We start from the raw sequence: 21003 nt of genomic DNA, 5'->3' as shown, positions 1-21003 counted from the left end.
CTCAGTTGTCCAAGTTAGCTTCACTATTTGAGAGTAATGCTATTGTAAATCTCCTGATTGACAAAAAGAATAAAAAAATACAGATATGCAACTGCTTCTATTAGCAATGCTAACTACCATTATTATAATAAAACATTTACATCTTTTAATATTTTTAACTATTAATTTTAATTAACTGTTTTTCTGTTAATTTTAATATTTCTTGTAAACCGTTTAGATGTTTACAAGCAGTATAATTTTTTTTAAATAAATAAATGTTATTTCAAAAGGGGATTTGTATTGTTATATGTAATAAAATAAAATAATTAAGCTGGGGGGAGGGAATGTTACCGTACTACCCCCAATTCCAGTACTACTACTAATAATTTCCAGGGATTGTGAACAAAATGACCCAAATTTGCGTTTTGTGTGTATGTTTACTTTTAATATTAATTCAGTTATATTGTTTTCCTTCCTTCTTCCTTGTATGCTGTTGAAGTGTATAGATTTGCTAGGCATTTTTGAAACTTAAAGGTAGGTGGAGTATCATTACTGAAAAGGCCCCCTCTTAAGTAGCTGACCTAATTTGTTTCATTTCATCCACACCCTGTCCTGCATTTGTATGTAACGCAAGTAGCAGAAGAAAAGTTCACATACACCAAACAATCCTGCTAAATGTATTAGATATGGTTTTATCTCAAATTTAAAGATAATTAAATTATTTGGAAAAAGCTGCTGTGCAGAGTGAGCACCACAAGGAAGCCCCACCTCGCAACAACCAATTGTTTTCAAGTGCTTTGGCCACTCGATGAATTCCAGGGAGGATGGGTCTCTACCCCTTCACTTCTGCACAGTTATCTTCCTTGTGCATTGCACATTGGTCCATGGCAGCAAGTTATGTTCATTAATTTAAGTGGGTCTGCTCTCAACAACAGGTAATGAAATACCATCCAGTGTGCTGTAGATAGTACTATGCAAGGTGGACCAATTGGTATGACTTGTATAAGGCAGTTTTCTGTGTCTGGTTACCTGCAGGGCTGAGGATGCAGGATGTTTGCAATCAAATGCAGATGCAGTGAACCCAAAAGCTGAATTAGTAAGCAGTAAGCAAAATGATAGCTAGGATCGGGGGTAGGCCAAAGGAGACATTCCCATTAGAGAAGCATTTTATAAATTCAGGTTTGTACAGGGATTTTGTAATTCCTTGGTGTGCTATTGACCCATAATACCATATACGGTAATGTATATGGTAAGTAATTTGTCTATTTTGCTTTTTCACCCTGTCTGTTTCTTGTGAGAAAAATCATTAAAAACAGGTTTTATCCTAAGAATGTACCGTATATTCCTGTGTATAAGACGACTGGGTGTATATGACAACCTCCAAGTTTTCCAGTTAAAATATAGAGTTTGGGATATACTCGCCATATAAGAAATACGATCTGGTGTATAAGACGACCCCCGACTTTTGAGAAGATTTTCCTGGGTTAAAAAGTAGTCTTATACGCAGGAATATACAGTATATGCATGAAGAGTAACTGAAGAATTTAAAGGGCGCTGTGCAAGGTCACTTTGACTCCGAGCACTTTATGTTCATTGTTTTTCAGTTTTCTCAGTTTTCCTATGGGGTAGAAATAGCTTCAAAAGTTAAAAGAATGAAAACATCAATTTTTAACTAGATTTATTAAAATTTTATATGGAAATTTGCACCTTGTGATGGTTGAGGAATACTTGGAGTACTGAATGGTAGAGGACTGGCACAAAAGTTTTATTATTTGTCCCAGAGCTCTCAGGACCTCATAGAATTGTAGAGTTGGAATTCCAACCCCCTGCAATGCAGGGATCTCAACTAGATTATACATGGCAGATGGTAATCCGCCTCACCTGCCAACAGATGGTTATTTTAGAACTTTTAAAACTGATTTAAACTTTTTTTTAATCGAATTTTTATTTTGTAAATTGTCCCAACTTTTATCCACCCTGAAGAATATGTGTTTTGTAATTTAGAACTTAGTAAAAACTAATTTGTAAAATACATTGTTTGTAAAAATAGTAGTGGAACAGAGTATGTAGTGTAAATTACTGTACTTTAGCACTATAAGGAATGGTTAAAAATTGTCAAAGCAGTTAAAGGCTGCATTAGCTCTGATATGATACTTCCCTGCTTGTGCTGGCAAAGTTTGTAATGGCAATTTAATCATTCAATCTTGCAGACAGTAGTGCACGTGTTTTTCAAGTGAAAATGCAAAGTTCTGTACCTAGAAAAGTCCTGCAAATTCATATCAAGGCATATAAAATATGCAAACATTGTGCATTTTATTATATTGACTTCCTTTCCATCATGCACTTATTCACATTCTGAGATCCCTACCTACTAGCAATATCAAATAGTATGCAGTCAGAAGAGAAGCTTTTAGTGGAAGCTGCTTCCATGTAAATGTGCATAGGATTGTATTCTGAATGTTCTCATGTCTAGCTGCCTTGAGGGATCTTATATTTAAAAGGTGGAATATAAATATTTTAAATAACATTGTTTGTTATTTGGGATGCTTCATAGCCAGTGGTTTTGAAAAACTCTTCTCTAGGATTCCTCTGTATATTTGTCTATATTTCCACATAACAGCAATATTTAAGTAATATATAGTTTAAGCTAGATTTATTTCTATATAGAACATTAATTTTGATCTTGGGTGTCTGAAAGCTACAGAACTGGAAGCATTTTCTTCCTTTTTTGGAATGGCATAATTTCCAGATGGAGTTCTTTCTGTCTTTAATTCCTGTGCACAACTGGCTTTTGTTACGTTGACCATTGCAACTGACTCTGCTGTTGTATCATTGTGTCCATTTTCTTATTAGTATCAGTAGCAGAAATATAAAGCAGGGAAAGGGAGCTCATTAACAGTTAAGGAAAACAGCAGGTCATATAGCATAGGTAAGCAGGAGCTTGGGTGAAAAGGAATGAAGTTGGGTTGCTGTGAAATAATTTTTGAGAGCAACTTATTTTCAGCTTCCCCCAGAATAAGCACTCTTAATTTCCTAGGTAGTGGAGGTACCTTACTTTTTCCTTAAAAGTTTCATTTGTTTTTAGTTCATCTCATGACTTTTTCCTGGTAGGTGCTTCTTTCACATCATTTCACCATACTTCTCTGACTGGACGAAGGCATTGTATTGTGTTCAGCCTTCATATTGGGTTCATTGCCTCTGCTGTTTTACAAGGTATAATTTAATTTGAGCCAAAGGCTTAGATGAGGACAAACAAAATCCACAAGAGTCTGTATCATCAGTTTATCTGATACTGCTATCAGATTTTTCCTTCCTCAGGGAATGTCTTTTTCATTGGTCAGGCTGTTTTCAAGTTCAAGTTTCTGGTGTCTATTGGCTCCTGTATTTTCCATTGCATGGAACATAGAGAAAGACCTGCAGCATAAGATTCGGCTAACAATTTCAAATCAATATCTTCTCTGCCTCTGTAGCTTCTTGGTAATGTGCAATGCTTCTCTGCCCATTTCTCACTCTTCTCAAACACCTCCTTCTTGACTTCATCCCATTCTTCTGGACTACTTCCTTTCCCACGTCTTAGACCATATTTTGTACTTTGGTTGCTATTCCCCCAAATCAATATCATACCCTGAGAATCTCCAAACCAACAGACTCACTTTCAGTGTGGCTACAGAGCCTGAGAATCAGCAGCAGAAAGCTGAGCTGACTCCTTTTGTAGAATTTGTGGGTGAAATAGGGACTCCACATTCAGTGCCGAGCTCAGGAGAAAGAGCAGAAAGAGAGACATCTGGTGGAAAGGGAGGATGGGAATAATGGCTGGTGCTGTATTTAGGAAAGTGGGGAGTGAATCCCTGCTTCATTCAGAGAGATTGAAACTAAAGTAAGCTGTTCGTAGTGTTTGCTTCCTCTGATTTATCCTTCTATCTGTCCACTCTGGGCTGCTTTCTCTGCTTTCCCTTCCTTCTGCTTCAATTGACTCTATTCACCCTTCACTTCCTTTCTTAGCCTACTTCTTACCCCACCCTAATGATTCAGTGCAAATGGGTTTCTCTTTATTCTGGCACAGTGCAAAGCAGTTTTTGAAAAATGATCAGGGGCTCACTATGTAGTTGGCATCAACTTTCTCTCTCTAATATATGTTGTGAGCCCAGTTTCCAGAAAGGAAGGTCTCTTTGAATAATAGTCAGGCATGCTGTGGGCAGCACTGGCCTCCATACCTCTTTCCTTTCCTCCCTCCTCTGATGCCTTCTCTGCTTCCCAAAGGCTTCCACAGCTGTTTGTTGCAGTAGCCCTGGCTACAAGCTCTCCAGGCGAATGCTGCCTCGGGCTGGCCAAGGGATGCTGGTTGCCAGAAGCTGAAGCGGCCTCAGAGTAAGCAAGCAAGTGGGCAAGGGAGCCCAGCCAGCCAGTCCACCAGCGCTAGCTGTTGAGAATGGATGGACAAGTGGGAGGCCGGGCAGGCAGGCAAGTGCTGCTCTGGCCTTTCTTGTGCTTGCTGTGTGCAAGGCCTGCCTGGGAGCTGAGTGCCTGGTGCCAAAGGGGAGCCTTTCTGCTATGCAGGCCTAGCAGTGCCCGCTGCTGCCTCCCAAGTTAAGGTTCTGACCTCACATTCACCTTTGGCCAGTCTCCGTTGGGGCACTAAGGCAAGGGGTATCCTCTTCTCAGGCCCCTGTGGGACAGTGTGACAAAGCACTTCTCTTTGGGGCAGCTCAGATACCAGAGGCGGCAGCAGCAGCTGCCCAGGGGACTCCCAAGGGGAGAGGAGAGGAAAGGAGAGGAGGCTGGGGGAACATTCCGCAAGGGAGGGTGTTCTAAAAAGAGTGAGAGGCAGCCAGCTCTGCAGGCAAGGGGTGACATAACTGAGCTCCTGAGCCCCACAGGGGTGCCACAGAAAGAATGTGGTTGGTCAAGGGAGTTGTGGACTCAAAAAGGTTGAAAACGTCTGGTGTGTACCACTTGAAAATTGCTGGAGACCTGGGGGGCTGTATAAACCTTTTCATATGATCAGTAGAAATAGATTTTTTGTAAAGGATCCAGCAACTCCCTTTTTATTAATATAAAAGAATTTTCCCCAAATATTTTATATTGTATATACATGGCACCACAAAAATAGCAACTATATACCTTGTAGTTAGCAATATTGGTTGGAAATGTTGAGGAAATGATCCCAATTTCACTCACCCATGATGTACTTGTAAACAAATAACAAACCCCAAAACAGTTTCTGGGAAGAGGTTATAACTTAGCTAAACAAAACTACTAGGTGTCTTAATGGAGTTACAAGAAGGAAATTTTTGGAGTTAATAGTAGCCTTTTTATAGCAGCAAAATTAGTCAGAGCTTCCAAATAGAGACTACCGTATATTCCGGCGTATAAGACAACTGGGCCTATAACTTTTCCAGTTAAAATATAGAGTCTGGGATATACTTGCTGTATAAGAAATACGACCTGGCGTATAAGACGACCCCCGACTTTTGAGAATATTTCCCTGTGTTAAAAAGTAGTCTTATACGCAGGAATATACAGTATATCACACTTCAGCTTTAAAGGAATGGTATATAACCTCAGTGATTAAAATAGAAAGAAATTCCTTCAGTAGCACCAACTAAGTTTTTATTTTGGTATAAATTGATGGACTTCCATTTCATGCGGCTCAATGTGGTGCCTTCCATAGTTCTAGTTACAAGTAGGTAGCCGTGTTGGTCTGAGTCAAAGCAAAATAGAAAAAAAATCCTTCAGTAGCACCTTAAAGACCAACTAAGTTTTTATTTTGGTATAAAATAAAATCAGTTTCCCTTATATTATGTGTTTCTCATAATTCATACATGTTTTGTATGTTGTGTATATTAACATTTACTTTTTTTCATTTAGCACTTGCATTATCAAAGCCAACACCACGTTATGAAAATTGCAGGCCCTAGTCAGGCTGCTGAGGTTCCTAAGTGAGTAACATGTTGCCCATGGACAACACAAAGCTCTCAGACATCCCACTTGGTCCTTGTCATGCTTCCTTTTCTATTTTTTTTTAAGAAATTGAGGTATTTTTTGCTTCCTGCGTTTTGCTTTTATTTGATGAGTGTGACACTTGCTTGTAGGAGAGATGTTGCCTGCTTATTTCGGAGTGGGGTGTAGATGTTTTGCAACAGTTTTTCTTCTGTGAAATGGGTATTTTGTTGTGTCCACAGCAACTTTTTATATTTTCAGATGTGCCTCAGGCCCAGAAAGGTTGGGGGCCCCTGAATTAAAGGGACTGACGAGGGCAAAGGCTAAGTGCCAATGTATCTTCACAATAGGCCTCAGAAGAAATTACTATGCCAGATAGTCTTATGTGAGAAGAGCCCCAGGAGTCAGTCCTGCCTCCATTCTAGATTATCAGTATTTTGCTTCCAGATATTTGACAGAGATAATGATTTCTAGTCCAGCTGAAGTTAGCATTTGAGGAGCCATTTTCTCAGCAGATGGTGGAGTTAGGGGCAACAAGCCTTACAGGAAGCCTCAACTTAGTTGATTCCAGATCTCTGCTTGAGTAATACTTCCAGTTGGTTGCTTTGGGATGCTTTGCATCCAGCTTGAGCTTTGCCCAGTCTCACTTGGAGCTATCTGTGCTTCCCTGCCTGAACTCTTGCCCTTCTTTGCAAATACAGGCTCCCTTTACGACCACAATTGGTTCCGGGGAGCCGGTCGCTCCCTGAGTTCGTCGCTCCCCGAGGCACACTTCTACGTGTGTGCGAAGCGCCGATAGAGCGCTTCTGCGCATGCGTGAGCTGTGCAGATCGCTTCTGCACATCCAAGCGGAACCCAGATGGAGTCCGGGTCCGCGGTGGTCGGAAACCGAAGCAGTCGCAAACAGGCGGTCGCAAACCGAGGTTTGACTAGTCTCCACCTTGAATCACTCCCAGCTTCACTCAGAGCTGTCCGTGGTACTGTTTCCTTGCTGTACTTTTGTTCTCTGCTGATTCTCCCCATGGACTCCATCTGAATATTATTCTTTCTAGCTAACTGTGGTTTGAACAAATCACTTTCCTGTTTTGAAAGCAGTGGGAAACTGGGTTGTTCCAAACTGCAAAAGGAAGTGTTACAAATATCCTCCCCTCCTGTATGAAGGAGGGTAGAATGTGAGCCAAGGCTCATTTTGGCATATTCCCAGAACAGGAAACAATGGTTTCTGAACTAGGTCTCTGTGTTACTTGATCAGGGATATTTTTGGTTGTTCTAATCAGTAAACACAACCTGAATAATGACAAAATTAAGTTGCTGTGAGCAGATGGATCACACTTTCAGTTAGTTGCTTTCCTTTGAAATGAGCAGGTTTGAGATTTGTGGGCTACCGTAGATTCTCAGTTATTTCTGCCCCATGGAGTGTCTTTCACCAGCTATGGCTGGTTCACTTACTGCAACTGCTCCTGGACAGGGTAGTCTAATCACACTTATCTGTTCCCTACTAACTTTCCTCTTGCGTCAAATAGCAATCTCAGGATAGAGGATTTTGGGACAATGGTGTGGGTAGAAAGAATTACTCTTCCCATTGCCACAATCCTGGTGAGTGCAATGGATGCTACATATGATTTTAAATATGATGCCAGACTGCACCTTTGACTTTGTTAGTTGTTTGGTCCTTCAATATTTAATAAGTTTGATAAACTTATTCATGAAGTGCCATGAACTCAAGCACAGAAACGTTAGGTTTTGTATATGGATTTTTCACTTTCACAGCATTTACCTTTGCATGGTTTGTGCCCTTTGGATTTGCACATGGATGTTCTGTGAACCAGGCTGAGAGGCAAATAACCCCCTGTTCAAATATACAGTGAGAAGAGACAGCATTTGCTACCAAAAGAATCTGGGTGGTGAGCACGGATGTGTTACGCTTTGATTGGAGAAGCCCTGTAGCATATGCCCTCAGACAAAACCCTCTGATTTTTACAGTAGTGAATGTGATCTCTGCTGTCCTTTGGTGCTGAAGGAGAGAAGTTTGGGTTTAGAAGTAGCCCACTTTTCTTTCCTGTCAACCCTTTTTCATGAAATTGGTAGATGGGATAATACAAAATATCCCATTGACTCTTTGTAGTGGCATAATAGAAATCAAATTTTCTCAACCCTAACAAGTCCCCCACCCCTTCTGGACTCTAGTGCATGTATGCTGTCCTCTTGCCAGATATATTTCACGGTGGCATGAGGGAAGTGCATGTTTACAGATCATGATCATAATAGTGGAGCATTGGTATTTCTTATCTACTGATCTTTACTTGGGGCATTTTGTGGTCTTGTTGCTTATCACCGTTTTCCTGTTTTAGTTGAGAGCAGCGCAAAGAGGCTTTCAGGTTGCATGGAATTTGGCTGCTTAAATTAAGGAGCCTCAGAGTGGAAACAACACACTTTTACAGTTGTGAACAGTATTCTCACAGCACTTGAGGGCTGAAACAGCAGTGTATACAAGCTCAATAGCGCTGAAAATCTAAAAATAGCATTGGTGCTATTACGCTTGCATGTGCTTGCATTGTGCCATTTAAAAAGTGACAGAACAACAACATCCATTGTGTTTCAGTAATTGCTACTTCCTCTGTGTAAGTGTGCAAATAGCCTTACTTGGATTAGACTTTCTGCAAGAAACCTTAATCCCATGCATAGTTAAATTGTGAGTTAAATGGTGTTTAATATTGAAGGAAGTCTATGTTGTAGTAGCCTTGGTGTTTGGTTTCAACCATTATTTTAAACTTTTATTTCCTCATTTTTGTTACTATTATTGAGTACTTTCTCCCACTTTAGTTCCTGTGAATGTGTGATCTTTCTATCATGGGAATTTAATTCTGCATTCATGAGACCCTTCTGGCTTGTGATCAGCTGTGGTTGGTTGAAGAATTTTCACTTGCTTTAAAGGAAACAAACGTCATTACAATGCTGGTGTTGCTTTTTGATCATTTTAAATCAAGGATTTAATATACAGTAGAATAATAGAATCACAGAATCATAGAGTTGGAAGAGACCACAAGGGCCATCCAGTCCAACCCCCTGCCAAGCAGGAAACACCATCAAAGCATTCCTGACAGATGGCTGTCAAGCCTCTGCTTAAAGACCTCCAAAGAAGGAGACTCCACCACACTCCTTGGCAGCAAATTCCACTGCCGAACAGCTCTTACTGTCAGGAAGTTCTTCCTAATGTTTAGGTGGAATTTTCTTTCTTGTAGTTTGAATCCGTTGCTCCGTGTTCAAAAGCAGAAAACTGTTTAATATCTTATTTTGTACAAACATTTATATAACAATCTATCTGATCACCTGTGGTAAGAATGCTTTCTATATATCCAGGAAGTTAAACTTTGCACAAGTTGTTCAGTTCTCCATTTTGAGTAAAAAAAAAATTGATAGGTATGAGTGGGAAGGTGGGCTAGTATTTTTTTGGGGGGGTATATCATAATTGTGAGTTTGTTTTTATAATTGTTTTCAACAGTGTGAAACAGTTGTGAGGAACCTTTGGCTCTACAGATATTGCTGAATTACAGCTCACATAATCTTCTGGCGGCTGTAGTTCAGCAACATCTGGAGTCCCAAAGGCTCCCCATTCCTGGTGTAAAATGTTTAGTGTTATGGACTGTATTTTGAGTTGGATCTGTTTAAAAATTCACTAGCTTTTTCAACTTTTTCTAAATTTCTTTGTCTTGGCATGTAGGTAAAGCTTTTTAGAAGTTGTAGTACTATTTCATTGGTGTTACATATTTTGAATAATCAATACCATTACCTTCCAACTATAGCTCTTAGAAAGTTTATCATAATATAAAGGCTGTTGTCTGGCAAAACATAAACTACTGAAAATGCCAGTAAAATAAATCTTGCAATTATAAACACAAAAGAATTAAGCATGCTGTTGTTTGTAGCATGCTGCATGGACTTCTTACTAAAAGTAAGTTTGTTAGGAAGGACTGGGACCAGATTGTCCTGAATCCAAAGAAGTATAAAGTCATACCTCAGTTAAAGTACGCTTCGGTTTCAGTACTTTCAGTTTAAGTACTCCGTGGACCCGTCTGGAACGGATCAATCCACTTTTCATTACTTTCAATGGGAAAGTTCGCTTCAGGTTAAGTATGCTTCAGGTTAAGTACGGACTACCAGAACCAATTACACTCATACTTCGGGTTAAGTACGCTTTGGAACGGATCAATCCACTTTTCATTACTTTCAATGGGAAAGTTCGCTTCAGGTTAAGTATGCTTCAGGTTAAGTACGGACTACCAGAACCAATTACACTCATACTTCGGGTTAAGTACGCTTCAGGTTGAGTACTCTGTGGACCCGCCTGGAACGGATTAATCCACTTTCCATTACTTTCAGTGGGAAAATTCGCTTCAGGTTAAGTACGCTTCAGGTTAAGTACAGACTTCCGGAACCAATTGTGTACTTAAACCGAGGTGCCACTGTACAACTATTTCCATGTGCCAGAGGGAGATTTAGACTTGTTTTTCTTGAACAGCAGCCCCCACTTTCTCCTCCTGTATTCCACACTGTGAATGTATTTCAAAATTGAAGGTTTTAAAATATATATATACACTCTTCACTACATGCCATAGGGTTTGCCATTCAAAGGTTTAAAAAAAATTAATCCACTGGATATGTTCAGCTCTTCAGCTTCTTCTACCACCAATCTACTGTTGTTATAGTATAGTGAAAAGATGTTACATATCCTTTGTTGCTCAGTACCATTAGGTTTGTAGGCTTGTAATTTATTTTAAATCCAACAGAAAAGGTGTCTTCTGTAGACTGTGTGATATGACTTAAAGCATTTTGGTCAGTATCCAGTTAACTTGTCTAATCAGTGCAAAGGTTTACACTTGCACAATGGATCTTCCTTCTCTTATCCCCCTGTGTGCCTCCTAAATCTGTCCTGGGTTCCCCCCTCCCCAGTCCTCTGCAACAGATCTGGGACAAAAGACATGTATGAAGAGAGGAGAGGGGGAAGTTTTGTTGCACATGTGTAGATTCTTGCACTGATGGAACAAGTTAGTTGGATATCATCCCTTTCTGTGTAAAATAGGTCTAATGAGTAATTAACTGACTATGACATAAGCTTGATTTGGTTTGTTTATCTAGCATCCACATTTTATCAATTAATTTTCCTATTCATAGTGATAACTAATATTTTGGAGTTCACCGAGAGTGTGTTATAGTTTGTTTAAGCAACTCATACAACTCTCATTGTGGAGCTTATGGGAGTTGAACAAAATCTGGAGGGCCACAGGTCCCCAATCTGCATTCTAGTAAAAGTGAGAGTTCTAGACAATAAATTATAACTTAAGAGGAAAATCAGATTCAAAGTCTATAGTTTAGCTGAGTATATTAGCATGCACATGTGATAAAATGTTGTTGGCATCCCTCTGTATTGAGAGACAATGGAGGAACACACCTTTGGGGGTGAAGTCAAACTGTTGGAAGGTTACACTGTGTGCTGTGAGTGTAGAGACCGATACAGGAGAGTGATAAAATGTAATTTTCTTAGAAACGCCATAAATAAGAAGGAAGCTTCATTTGCTTAATTAAGCAGCTACCTAAGTTCTTGCTAAATACCTAAGTACTATGATGGTAGCCTGGGACGCAGGTGGCGCTGTGGGTTAAACCACAGAGCCTAGGGCTTGCTGATCAGAAGGTCGGCGCTTCGAATCCCTGCGACGGGGTGAGCTCCCGTTGCTCGGTCCCAGTTCCTGCCAACCTAGCAGTTCGAAAGCACATCAAAGTGCAAGTAGATAAATAGGGAAGGTAAACGGTGTCCCCTGTCGTGAGTGCCTGCAGGTCCTGTCCCTGCCTCTCACCACCTGGCCTAGGGCGGGGCCTGGCAGGCCTCAAATAGGTCTGCTGCTTCCACTGCTGCTGCTGCCCAGGAGGACTCCCCTGTCGTGAGTGCCTGCAGGTCCTGGCCCTGCCTCTCACCACCTGGCCTAGGGCGGGGCCTGGCAGGCCTCAAATAGGTCTGCTGCTTCCACTGCTGCTGCTGCCCAGGAGGACTCCCCTGTCGTGAGTGCCTGCAGGTCCTGGCCCTGCCTCTCACCACCTGGCCTAGGGCGGGGCCTGGCAGGCCTCAAATAGGTCTGCTGCTTCCACTGCTGCTGCTGCCCAGGAGGACTCCCCTGTCGTGAGTGCCTGCAGGTCCTGGCCCTGCCTCTCACCACCTGGCCTAGGGCGGGGCCTGGCAGGCCTCAAATAGGTCTGCTGCTGCTGCCCAGGAGGACTCCCCTGTCGTGAGTGCCTGCAGGTCCTGTCCCTGCCTCTCACCACCTGGCCTAGGGCGGGGCCTGGCAGGCCTCAAATAGGTCTGCTGCTTCCACTGCTGCTGCTGCCCAGGAGGACTCCCCTGTCGTGAGTGCCTGCAGGTCCTGGCCCTGCCTCTCACCACCTGGCCTAGGGCGGGGCCTGGCAGGCCTCAAATAGGTCTGCTGCTTCCACTGCTGCTGCTGCCCAGGAGGACTCCCCTGTCGTGAGTGCCTGCAGGTCCTGTCCCTGCCTCTCACCACCTGGCCTAGGGCGGGGCCTGGCAGGCCTCAAATAGGTCTGCTGCTTCCACTGCTGCTGCTGCCCAGGAGGACTCCCCTGTCGTGAGTGCCTGCAGGTCCTGGCCCTGCCTCTCACCACCTGGCCTAGGGCGGGGCCTGGCAGGCCTCAAATAGGTCTGCTGCTTCCACTGCTGCTGCTGCCCAGGAGGACTCCCCTGTCGTGAGTGCCTGCAGGTCCTGTCCCTGCCTCTCACCACCTGGCCTAGGGCGGGGCCTGGCGGCCCTGCTGGGGACTATTGCCCCCAGCGCTGTTGCTGTCCAGGAGGACTCTGAACTGTGCAGAGTTCTTTTAAAAATGTTTTAAATTCTCCTTTTATCATTTTAAACACATTATGTTGGGGGGTTGGTTATTTACTTGGGTCTGGGAATTTTTTAAATTTTGTTACTTCTGTGATTTTTGTTTCTTGGTTAGTATTGTCTTATTGTGTTTTTTGTGTGGTGGGTGCTGCCCAGGACTCTCTCCTGCTGTGAGTGCCCACAGGCCCTGTCCCTGCCTCCTTCCACCTGGTCTAGGGCGGGGACTGGAGGGCCTCATAAGGACTGCCGCCGCTGCTCTGCTCCTGGTGCTGCCCAGGGGAACTTAAAACAGCACAGAGTTCTTTTTAAAATGCTTTTTAAAGAATTTTTATGTTTTTATTTTCTTGGGGTGGTAGGTGGGAGGGTATTTTCTTTGGGGTGGTAGGTGGGAGGGATTTTTAGTTGGGTGTGGGAATATGTTAAATTTTGGTGTATTGTAATTTTTATTGTTTTTGGTTTTATTGTTTTATTGTGTTTTTTGTGTTTTTCTTTTGTTCCGTTCTTGCTGTTTTTTACAGAGGTTTTATTTTGTTTTTAAGGGGAGGGGTCAGGGCTGCCCGGGAGGGGGTCCCAGCAAGCAAAATGGCTGGGGCAGATTCCACAGGGGGGGGATGCACTGGGACAACCGATCTCAGTGGTCACGGGTAGGAGGAGGAGTTACGCTAAGACCAGACCATGTCATTACCGAGGAGGCAGACTTAGTCGTTGTCTGAAGACTATCCCTGCCTCCGGGTCTGGTCCTGACCGGACGGATATTGGAATCAGCAAGGGATACCCACATGACCTGAAGGTGCTGCTGTGCAATGCCAGGTCGATGATGAATAAGACCACTGCCATTCACGACCTGATTGTGGATGGAGGATTTGACCTGGCATGTGTGACAGAGACCTGGTTGGATGAAGCCGATGGGCCCGTTCTTGGCGCTGCTTGTCCACCAGGTTTCTCTTATGCACAGCAACCCAGGCCATCTGGGCGGGGAGGGGGGGTTGCAGTGATTTTTAGGAAGTCATTAGTTTGCACCAGGCGTCCTATTGGTAAGATGGAGTTTTCTGAGTGCATGTTCTGGAAGTTGGGCAATAGGGGCAGTACAGGATTCCTTTTGGTGTACCGACCTCCCCGCTGCACCAAGGATTCCCTGCCCGAGCTGCTTCAGGTCGTGTCGGATGTGCTCCTGGAGACACCTAGCTTGGTTGTCTTAGGGGATTTTAACATCCATGCCGACACGACCTTACAAGGAGCCGCTCGGGACTTCGTGGAAAGCATGGCCACCATGGGGCTGTCCCTGAATAAGTCTGGCCCAACTCATAGCCGCGGACATGCCTTGGACTTGGTGTTTACCTCTATGGATGTTGGTGATCTGACATTAAGTAAAAGTGAAACAAAAGAAGTGCCATGGTCAGATCACTTTCTGGTGCAACTGGACTTCTCCGCAACTCTTCCCCTCTGCAGGGAGGTGGGACCGATTCGGATGGTCCGCCCCCGCTACTTAATGGATCCAATTGGCTTCCAGAGAGTGGTAGGGGATGTTTTATCTCATGTCGATGGCCTTTCAGCTGATTCCCTGGTGGCCCGCTGGAATGCGGAGTTAACCAGCGCTATTGACTGTCTGGCTCCGAAGCGCCCTCTCAGATTGCATGGAGCCCGGACAGCCCCGTGGTTTTCCCCGGCGCTGAGGGTGATGAAACAGTCATTGAGACGGCTAGAGCGCCGGTGGCGGAAAACTCATTTTGAATCAGACCGGACACGGGCTAGAGCTCAACTTCGAGCCTACCAAGTGGCAATGGCGACGGCGAAGAGGACCTTCTTCACCGTCTCCATCGCATCTGCAGAAAACAGCAGCAGGAGACTCTTCCAGGTGGTTCGCAATTTAGCGGAACCACCTGCTCCATCCGGGCCCAGTATGGGCCACATGATCTCCTGCAATGATTTTGCAAAGTTTTTTGCAGATAAAGTCGCTCAGATTCGGGAAGAGGTAGACTCCACCGTGGGAGCAGGGCCGGGGCGGGGGAGTGCTAGAGTCCTGTCTAGTCAAGCTTTGTGGGATCAATTTCAATCTGTTACCTCCGAGGATGTGGACAGGCTGCTTGGACGAGTGAAACCAACCACCTGTCTCCTTGATCCTTGCCCATCCTGGCTTATAAAAGCTAGCCGGGAAGGGCTGGGCGATGGGCTTCGCGGGTTGGTAAATGCTTCTCTCCATGAGGGAGTCTTCCCAGACCCGCTGAAAGAGGCGGTTATTAAACCGCTTCTTAAAAAACCATCTTTAGATCCGGCCAATATGGCCAACTATCGCCCAGTCTCAAATCTTCCATTCTTGGGCAAGGTGATTGAGCGAGTGGTTGCTGAACAACTCCAGGCACGCCTGGAAGAAGCGGACCATTTGGATCCCTTCCAGTCAGGATTCAGGCCTCATCATGGGACTGAAACTGCCTTGGTCGCACTGGTCGATGATCTCCGGCGGGCTAGGGACAAAGGTAAGAGCTGTTTCCTTGTTCTGCTGGATCTCTCAGCGGCTTTTGACACCATCGACCATAACATCCTTCTGGACCGTCTAGAGGGCTTGGGAGCTGGGGGCACTGTTATGCAGTGGTTCCGCTCCTTCCTCCTGGGCCGTGTTCAGAAAGTGGTGGTGGGGGATGAGTGTTCAGACCCCTGGGCTCTCACTTGTGGGGTGCCTCAGGGTTCTGTCCTCTCCCCCATGCTTTTTAACATCTATATGCAGCCGCTGGGAGAGATCATCAGGGGGTTTGGGCTGGGTGTCCATCAGTATGCTGATGATACCCAGCTCTACCTCTCTTTTAAATCAGAACCAGTGAAGGCGGTGAAGGTCCTGTGTGAGTGCTTGGAGGCGGTTGGAGGATGGATGGCGGCTAACAGATTGAGATTGAATCCTGACAAGACAGAAGTACTGTTTGTGGGGGACAGGAGGCAGGCAGGTATGGAGGACTCCCTGGTCCTGAATGGGGTAACTGTGCCCCTGAAAGACCAGGTGCGCAGCCTGGGAGTCATTTTAGACTCACAGCTGTCCATGGAGGCACAGGTCAACTCTGTGTCCAAGGCAGCTGTTTATCAGCTCCACCTGGTACGCAGGCTGAGTCCCTACCTGCCCACTGACTGTCTCTCCAGAGTGGTGCATGCTCTAGTTATCTCCCGCTTGGACTACTGCAATGCGCTCTATGTGGGGCTACCTTTGAAGGTGACCCGGAAACTACAACTAATCCAGAATGCGGCAGCTAGACTGGTGACTGGGAGCGGCCGCCGAGACCACATAACACCGGTCCTGAAAGACCTACATTGGCTCCCAGTACGTTTCCGAGCACAATTCAAAGTGTTGGTGTTGACCTTTAAAGCCCTAAACGGCCTCGGTCCGGTATACCTGAAGGAGCGTCTCCACCCCCATCGTTCTGCCCGGACACTGAGGTCCAGCTCCGAGGGCCTTCTGGCGGTCCCCTCACTACGAGAAGCCAAGTTACAGGGAACCAGGCAGAGGGCCTTTTCGGTAGTGGCTCCCACCCTGTGGAATGCCCTCCCACTAGAGGTCAAAGAGAACAACAATTACCAGACCTTTAGAAGGCATCTCAAGGCAGCCCTGTTTAGAGAAGCTTTTAATGTTTGATGGATCTCTGTATTTTAATGTTTGATGGATTTCTGTATTTTAGAATTTCTGTTTTGTTGGAAGCCGCCCAGAGTGGCTGGGGGAACCCGGCCAGATGGGCGGGGTATAAATAATAAATTATTATTATTATTATTATTATTATTATTATTATTATTATTATTATTATTATTATTCTGTGAACTGCTCTCATTCGCCAGAAGTGGCTTTGTCATGCTAGCCACATGACCTGGAAGCTGTACGTCGGCTCCCTCGGCCAATAACGCGAGATGAGCGCGCAACCCCAGAGTCGGTCATGACTGAACCCAATGGTCAGGGGTCCCTTTTTTTATGAAGGAAGCCTATAAGAGTTTTTGCAAATCAGTGAGGATTTCATTTTAGTAGGCACTATGTATACAGTACTTGAATTTATTTATTTTTAAAGTCCCTGTGACTGAGATCTCATGTATGACAAACACTTTCAGGAGAAAGTGAGTATAATATAATAGATATTTGTTAGTCCATGTCTAATGAGGAATTGGTTTCATTCTGTTGTGCCTTTATATTTTTGCCCTATTCTTCTAGTCTCTAAGCTAGTGACTTTATTAACTGAAGGGTGATCAAGGTGAGCTTGAATTCATAAGATGGTAGAGTTCAGCCAGGATTTTGGTCTGTTCTCATGACTAGGGCTGGGTGATATATTGATGTATCATCCAAAACCTGTTTGAAATCCATATGGTGATATCAGTATCATAATTTTTTACATGGCAAGATAATGCAAATCATGGTGTGTGTGTGTGTGCGCTATGCAAAAATCACAATGTGGGAAGCCAGCCAGTGCCTCTACATAACTCCATCCTTATTTCAGACACTGTTGATATATCGGTATATAATGATATTTAGCTTGTGATATATCATGATGTTGAAAACCAGATATCGCCCAGCGCTACTCATGACAAAGGAATGTGCTTGGTCTACAGTTTGGTAAGCAGACATAGGAAGTAGACAAAGAAGCAGAGTGTGGAAAAATAAGTTACATTGTACAAAGCAACATAAATGACCCTTCTGAATCTATGGATTAAGGTAGTAAGTCGATTCAGGAAATTATATAGCTGTTGTTAATAGAAAGAATCCTGCATAGGCCGACTATAATGTTGTTACCACTTGGAGATGGCTGAAGTATTTCAATATGACAGCAGCTCCATGTGAAAACCATAATTTCTGAAAGCCACTTTTACTGTGTATTGCACTTATTGTGGAGAAGAATGCATGTTGTTGGCGTTGAAACTCTCTATATGATTTAGATAGTTTTCTTGATGTGTGGATTTCAAATGCTCTGACCAAGATTTCGAACCATTGCACACAGAATTGTTTGCAGCTATATCAATGTGCTGGTCATTGGCCACACTGTACTAAATCACCTGACTGTAATAGAGAATGGCCATTCTGTTCTGTGTCCTCCACTTCTCAAATGGTTAAAAGAAAGGGAATTGAAGGTTTTGAACAGCTCTAATCAATACTGGTCTAGATACAGTGGTACTTCTACTTACGAATTTAATGCGTTCCGAACGCACATTTGTAAGTCAAAAAAATTGTAAGTCGAATCCCATAGGAATGCATTGGGAGAAAAAATACGTAAGTCGAAGCAACCCTATCTAAAAATTCGTAAGTAGAAAAAATCCTATCTAAACCGCATCCAAGATGGCGGATGGAGCTCGGTTCGTAAGTAGAAACATTCATAAGTAGAGATATTCGTAAGTAGAGGTACCACTGTACTCTGACCTGGGATAAGGCAGGTTCCTGTGTTCTTACCCCATTAGATTGTGTCTGAATCCACACAGGTAACGAATGTTTTTTTGTGTTCACAGTGTTTGCTGCTGGCCTCTCCCCACGTCCCCACCCCCCACCCCACAGGATGGTATGATATTTGAAAGAAGACGATGCATACAGGTAACTCTTTAAGTTTCAAAGTACCTATAAGTTTCCTTATTTATATTAATCGCTGTATACTTTGATTTTATTAAGTCAGACTTGTAAATAGAATAGTTTTATGTGTTTAGTTACCTTTATATTCCACCCACCATGGAAACCATGGCAGGATACATGTTTCAATAAACTAGCACATGAGGTTGAAAAGTTCTAGCTCAACCATTTACTGTTCTGTTCCACTTACATAAAACATTTTTAATTAGGGTACTGATTGGTCTGAAGTTGTATGTTCTGTTATATTGTATCTGTGTGCTACCATTTCATTCTGCTGCATGTTGTGGGCAGGTAAATCAGAAACTCTTGCTTGAGAGGCATAACTTAGATAAAAATATATTAAAATGGCAAGTTTGGCATCTTGTAAAAGAATGGAAAAATGGTTTCATGTTATTCAGAGTTTAATCAGCTTGTGAACCACAATAGTTTTCTCCCCAGTAACATGGCTTATAGAATAATGTTGGCAAAGATTATTACTTTTCAGATAGTTTTGTACTGCATTTTTTTATAGTGAAAATAAAGGGCATTCCCCTCAACTGCAATCAGCATGGCCATTGGTCAGGGATGATGGCAGCTCTAGATCAACTGCATGTGGAAGGCCAAAGGTTACCTACCTCTACTGTAAATGTATAAACTATATATTGTACAAAAAAATTGTTTCAACCATCACAATCCCCCCTTTAGAGTTCTGAATATTATAAAGCTTTTTTGTTTAGCTAAAGTTCTAGTTTATAAAACAATTCATAATGAGAAGACAAATGAAGTGTGCTTTTGGGGAATAGTGCAGAACTGAAAAACTTTGTGGTTCATTGATTATCTTGTGTTTTTGTATATATAGTTTGCAGTGGAGTCTTCAGTCTTTGCTGTCTTGAGATTTACCTTTAACCATTACCTGGAATATTGGATATATATTTTTTAAATTAACAAGCTGGGTTTTCTCACATCTTTTCCACTTACCTCTTCTCCACCTTTTTCTTTTGCTTAAAAGTGTGTTTAAAAAGTGTCCACACTTCTTGAAGCATCAGATGGACAAAGGTGAACTTGAACACACAAGGCAGTGATTGGCATCATCACAGTGGAGCAGTCAACATTTTTTTAAAAGTAATTATTTAATTTTTTTAATGACAAATTCATTGAGCTCCTGGCCACAGAAAAGCTCTTGGGGGCCAGATGTGGCCTATCAGCCACCTGTTAGGCACACCTGGTCTAACCTCTTGTTGAAACTGTAGCTGATTCTTGGGGAGATACTTCTCGCCTTTGGAGCTGTCGGCTAGAACTACAGTACTAGTCATAACAGAGTCTTGCTTGCTGGCTATTCTTCAAGGTGGAAGGAAAGACCTCACTAAAAAGGAAGACCAGCAATGAAAAATTTGAGTACCTTGCAAACAGGGTGAATGAATTTTAAAGTAATTTTAATTTTAAAAGGCTATCATTAAGAGAGAGAAACCATGTTTCCCATTTTGAAATTGGTTTTCAAATAAGTGGAATAAAGGCTCTAACTAGACTGATAATTGAAAATATATTATCACTCAGTCCATCTCCCTTTTCCACATGATTTCAGAATTGTATCGTAAGTGAGGGCAATCATGAAATTAATAGATTTTTGTTTGCCTTTTTCTGTGTACTTGCAAGGGCACTAAGCAAGATCACTTATTTGAAGTCTAGTGCTGTAATTCTATGTGCATTTACTTGGAAACATGAACCATTTGACTAAGTAGTGCATATTTTCAAGTCAGTATGGATGGAGTTAGGTGTAAGATTGGCCAGAACTTTCAAACTGAACTTATTTTCAGAACCCAGGTAGAGGGCAGATAATAGATAATTGCTCAGGTGAATTTGTTTGATAATCCTAATGAGATACAGGACAGAAAGTTTGGGATTTATTGACTGGGTCCAGTAGAAAGCCAGTATGATAACTATAAGAACTACATATTTTTTTCATATTTTACATATCTCTGCCTTCATATTTTGTGTATGTATCCATATTTTACATATATAAATACTTGTCCTCAAAAGCCAGATATTTCCTACCATTTTTCCTTTTACATAGAAAAATAGTCTTTGTTTAATGCTTTAATTAGCTGATCATACATTAACTAGTGCTTGCAGCCCTACTACTTCCACAGAAGACCTAATTTCCTTGTTCCATTTTTCTACTACGTATTTTTGGGCTATAGGCTATAGGTCTGTTGCTGTGTTTATAATCCTCGGGTAGGTGAAGCATTTTGCGATAAAAAAAGGTACAGACCTTGCTTTTGCTGTTTAAAGTTTGGGACAGTCAGCTCCAAACACTGTGTCCTTGGAGAACTTAGTGTGTCCCAAGAAAGAAATTAATGAAAATAGAGGCTCCTATAAACCAAAATTACCAGTACTCATCTAAAGATATGGCTGCATGTTCTGTGTTTGCTTCTTTCCTGTAAGGAGGCTCGCCAAGACCAGAGGTTCATTTACCTAGTGGATGGACTCTTAAAGAAAGGGTAATCATTACTCCTCTGTAGAGAGCAGGTTAGAGTGAAATATACTTCTAAATTTAATTCAAAAAAATAAGAATGCTTTGGCTGTTAGACACTTCAGAAATATTGTTTTATTCAGAATTTATTTATTTCCAAGTGTTGTTGGTGA

The 21003-nt window shown here is 42.7% G+C and overlaps 1 protein-coding gene across 2 annotated transcripts in view; it reads left to right on the top strand.

Annotated features, from left to right (window-relative positions):
• Positions 1–21003, top strand: part of DYRK1A (dual specificity tyrosine phosphorylation regulated kinase 1A) — a 94078-nt gene that overhangs the window by 20525 nt on the left and 52550 nt on the right. For both annotated transcript variants that reach the window (XM_035116837.2, XM_035116838.2), the window contains exon 2: positions 18267–18348. In XM_035116837.2, coding sequence (XP_034972728.1) covers positions 18339–18348 — 10 coding nt within the window. In that variant the 5' untranslated portion in view covers positions 18267–18338. The remainder of the gene's footprint in view (positions 1–18266; positions 18349–21003) is intronic.

The sequence above is a fragment of the Zootoca vivipara genome, chromosome 4 (genome assembly GCF_963506605.1).
Source record: "Zootoca vivipara chromosome 4, rZooViv1.1, whole genome shotgun sequence".
NCBI classification, from domain to species: Eukaryota; Metazoa; Chordata; class Lepidosauria; order Squamata; family Lacertidae; genus Zootoca; species Zootoca vivipara.
Note: the sequence above shows the minus strand (reverse complement) of the source record. Positions and strands in the feature narration are given on the sequence as shown.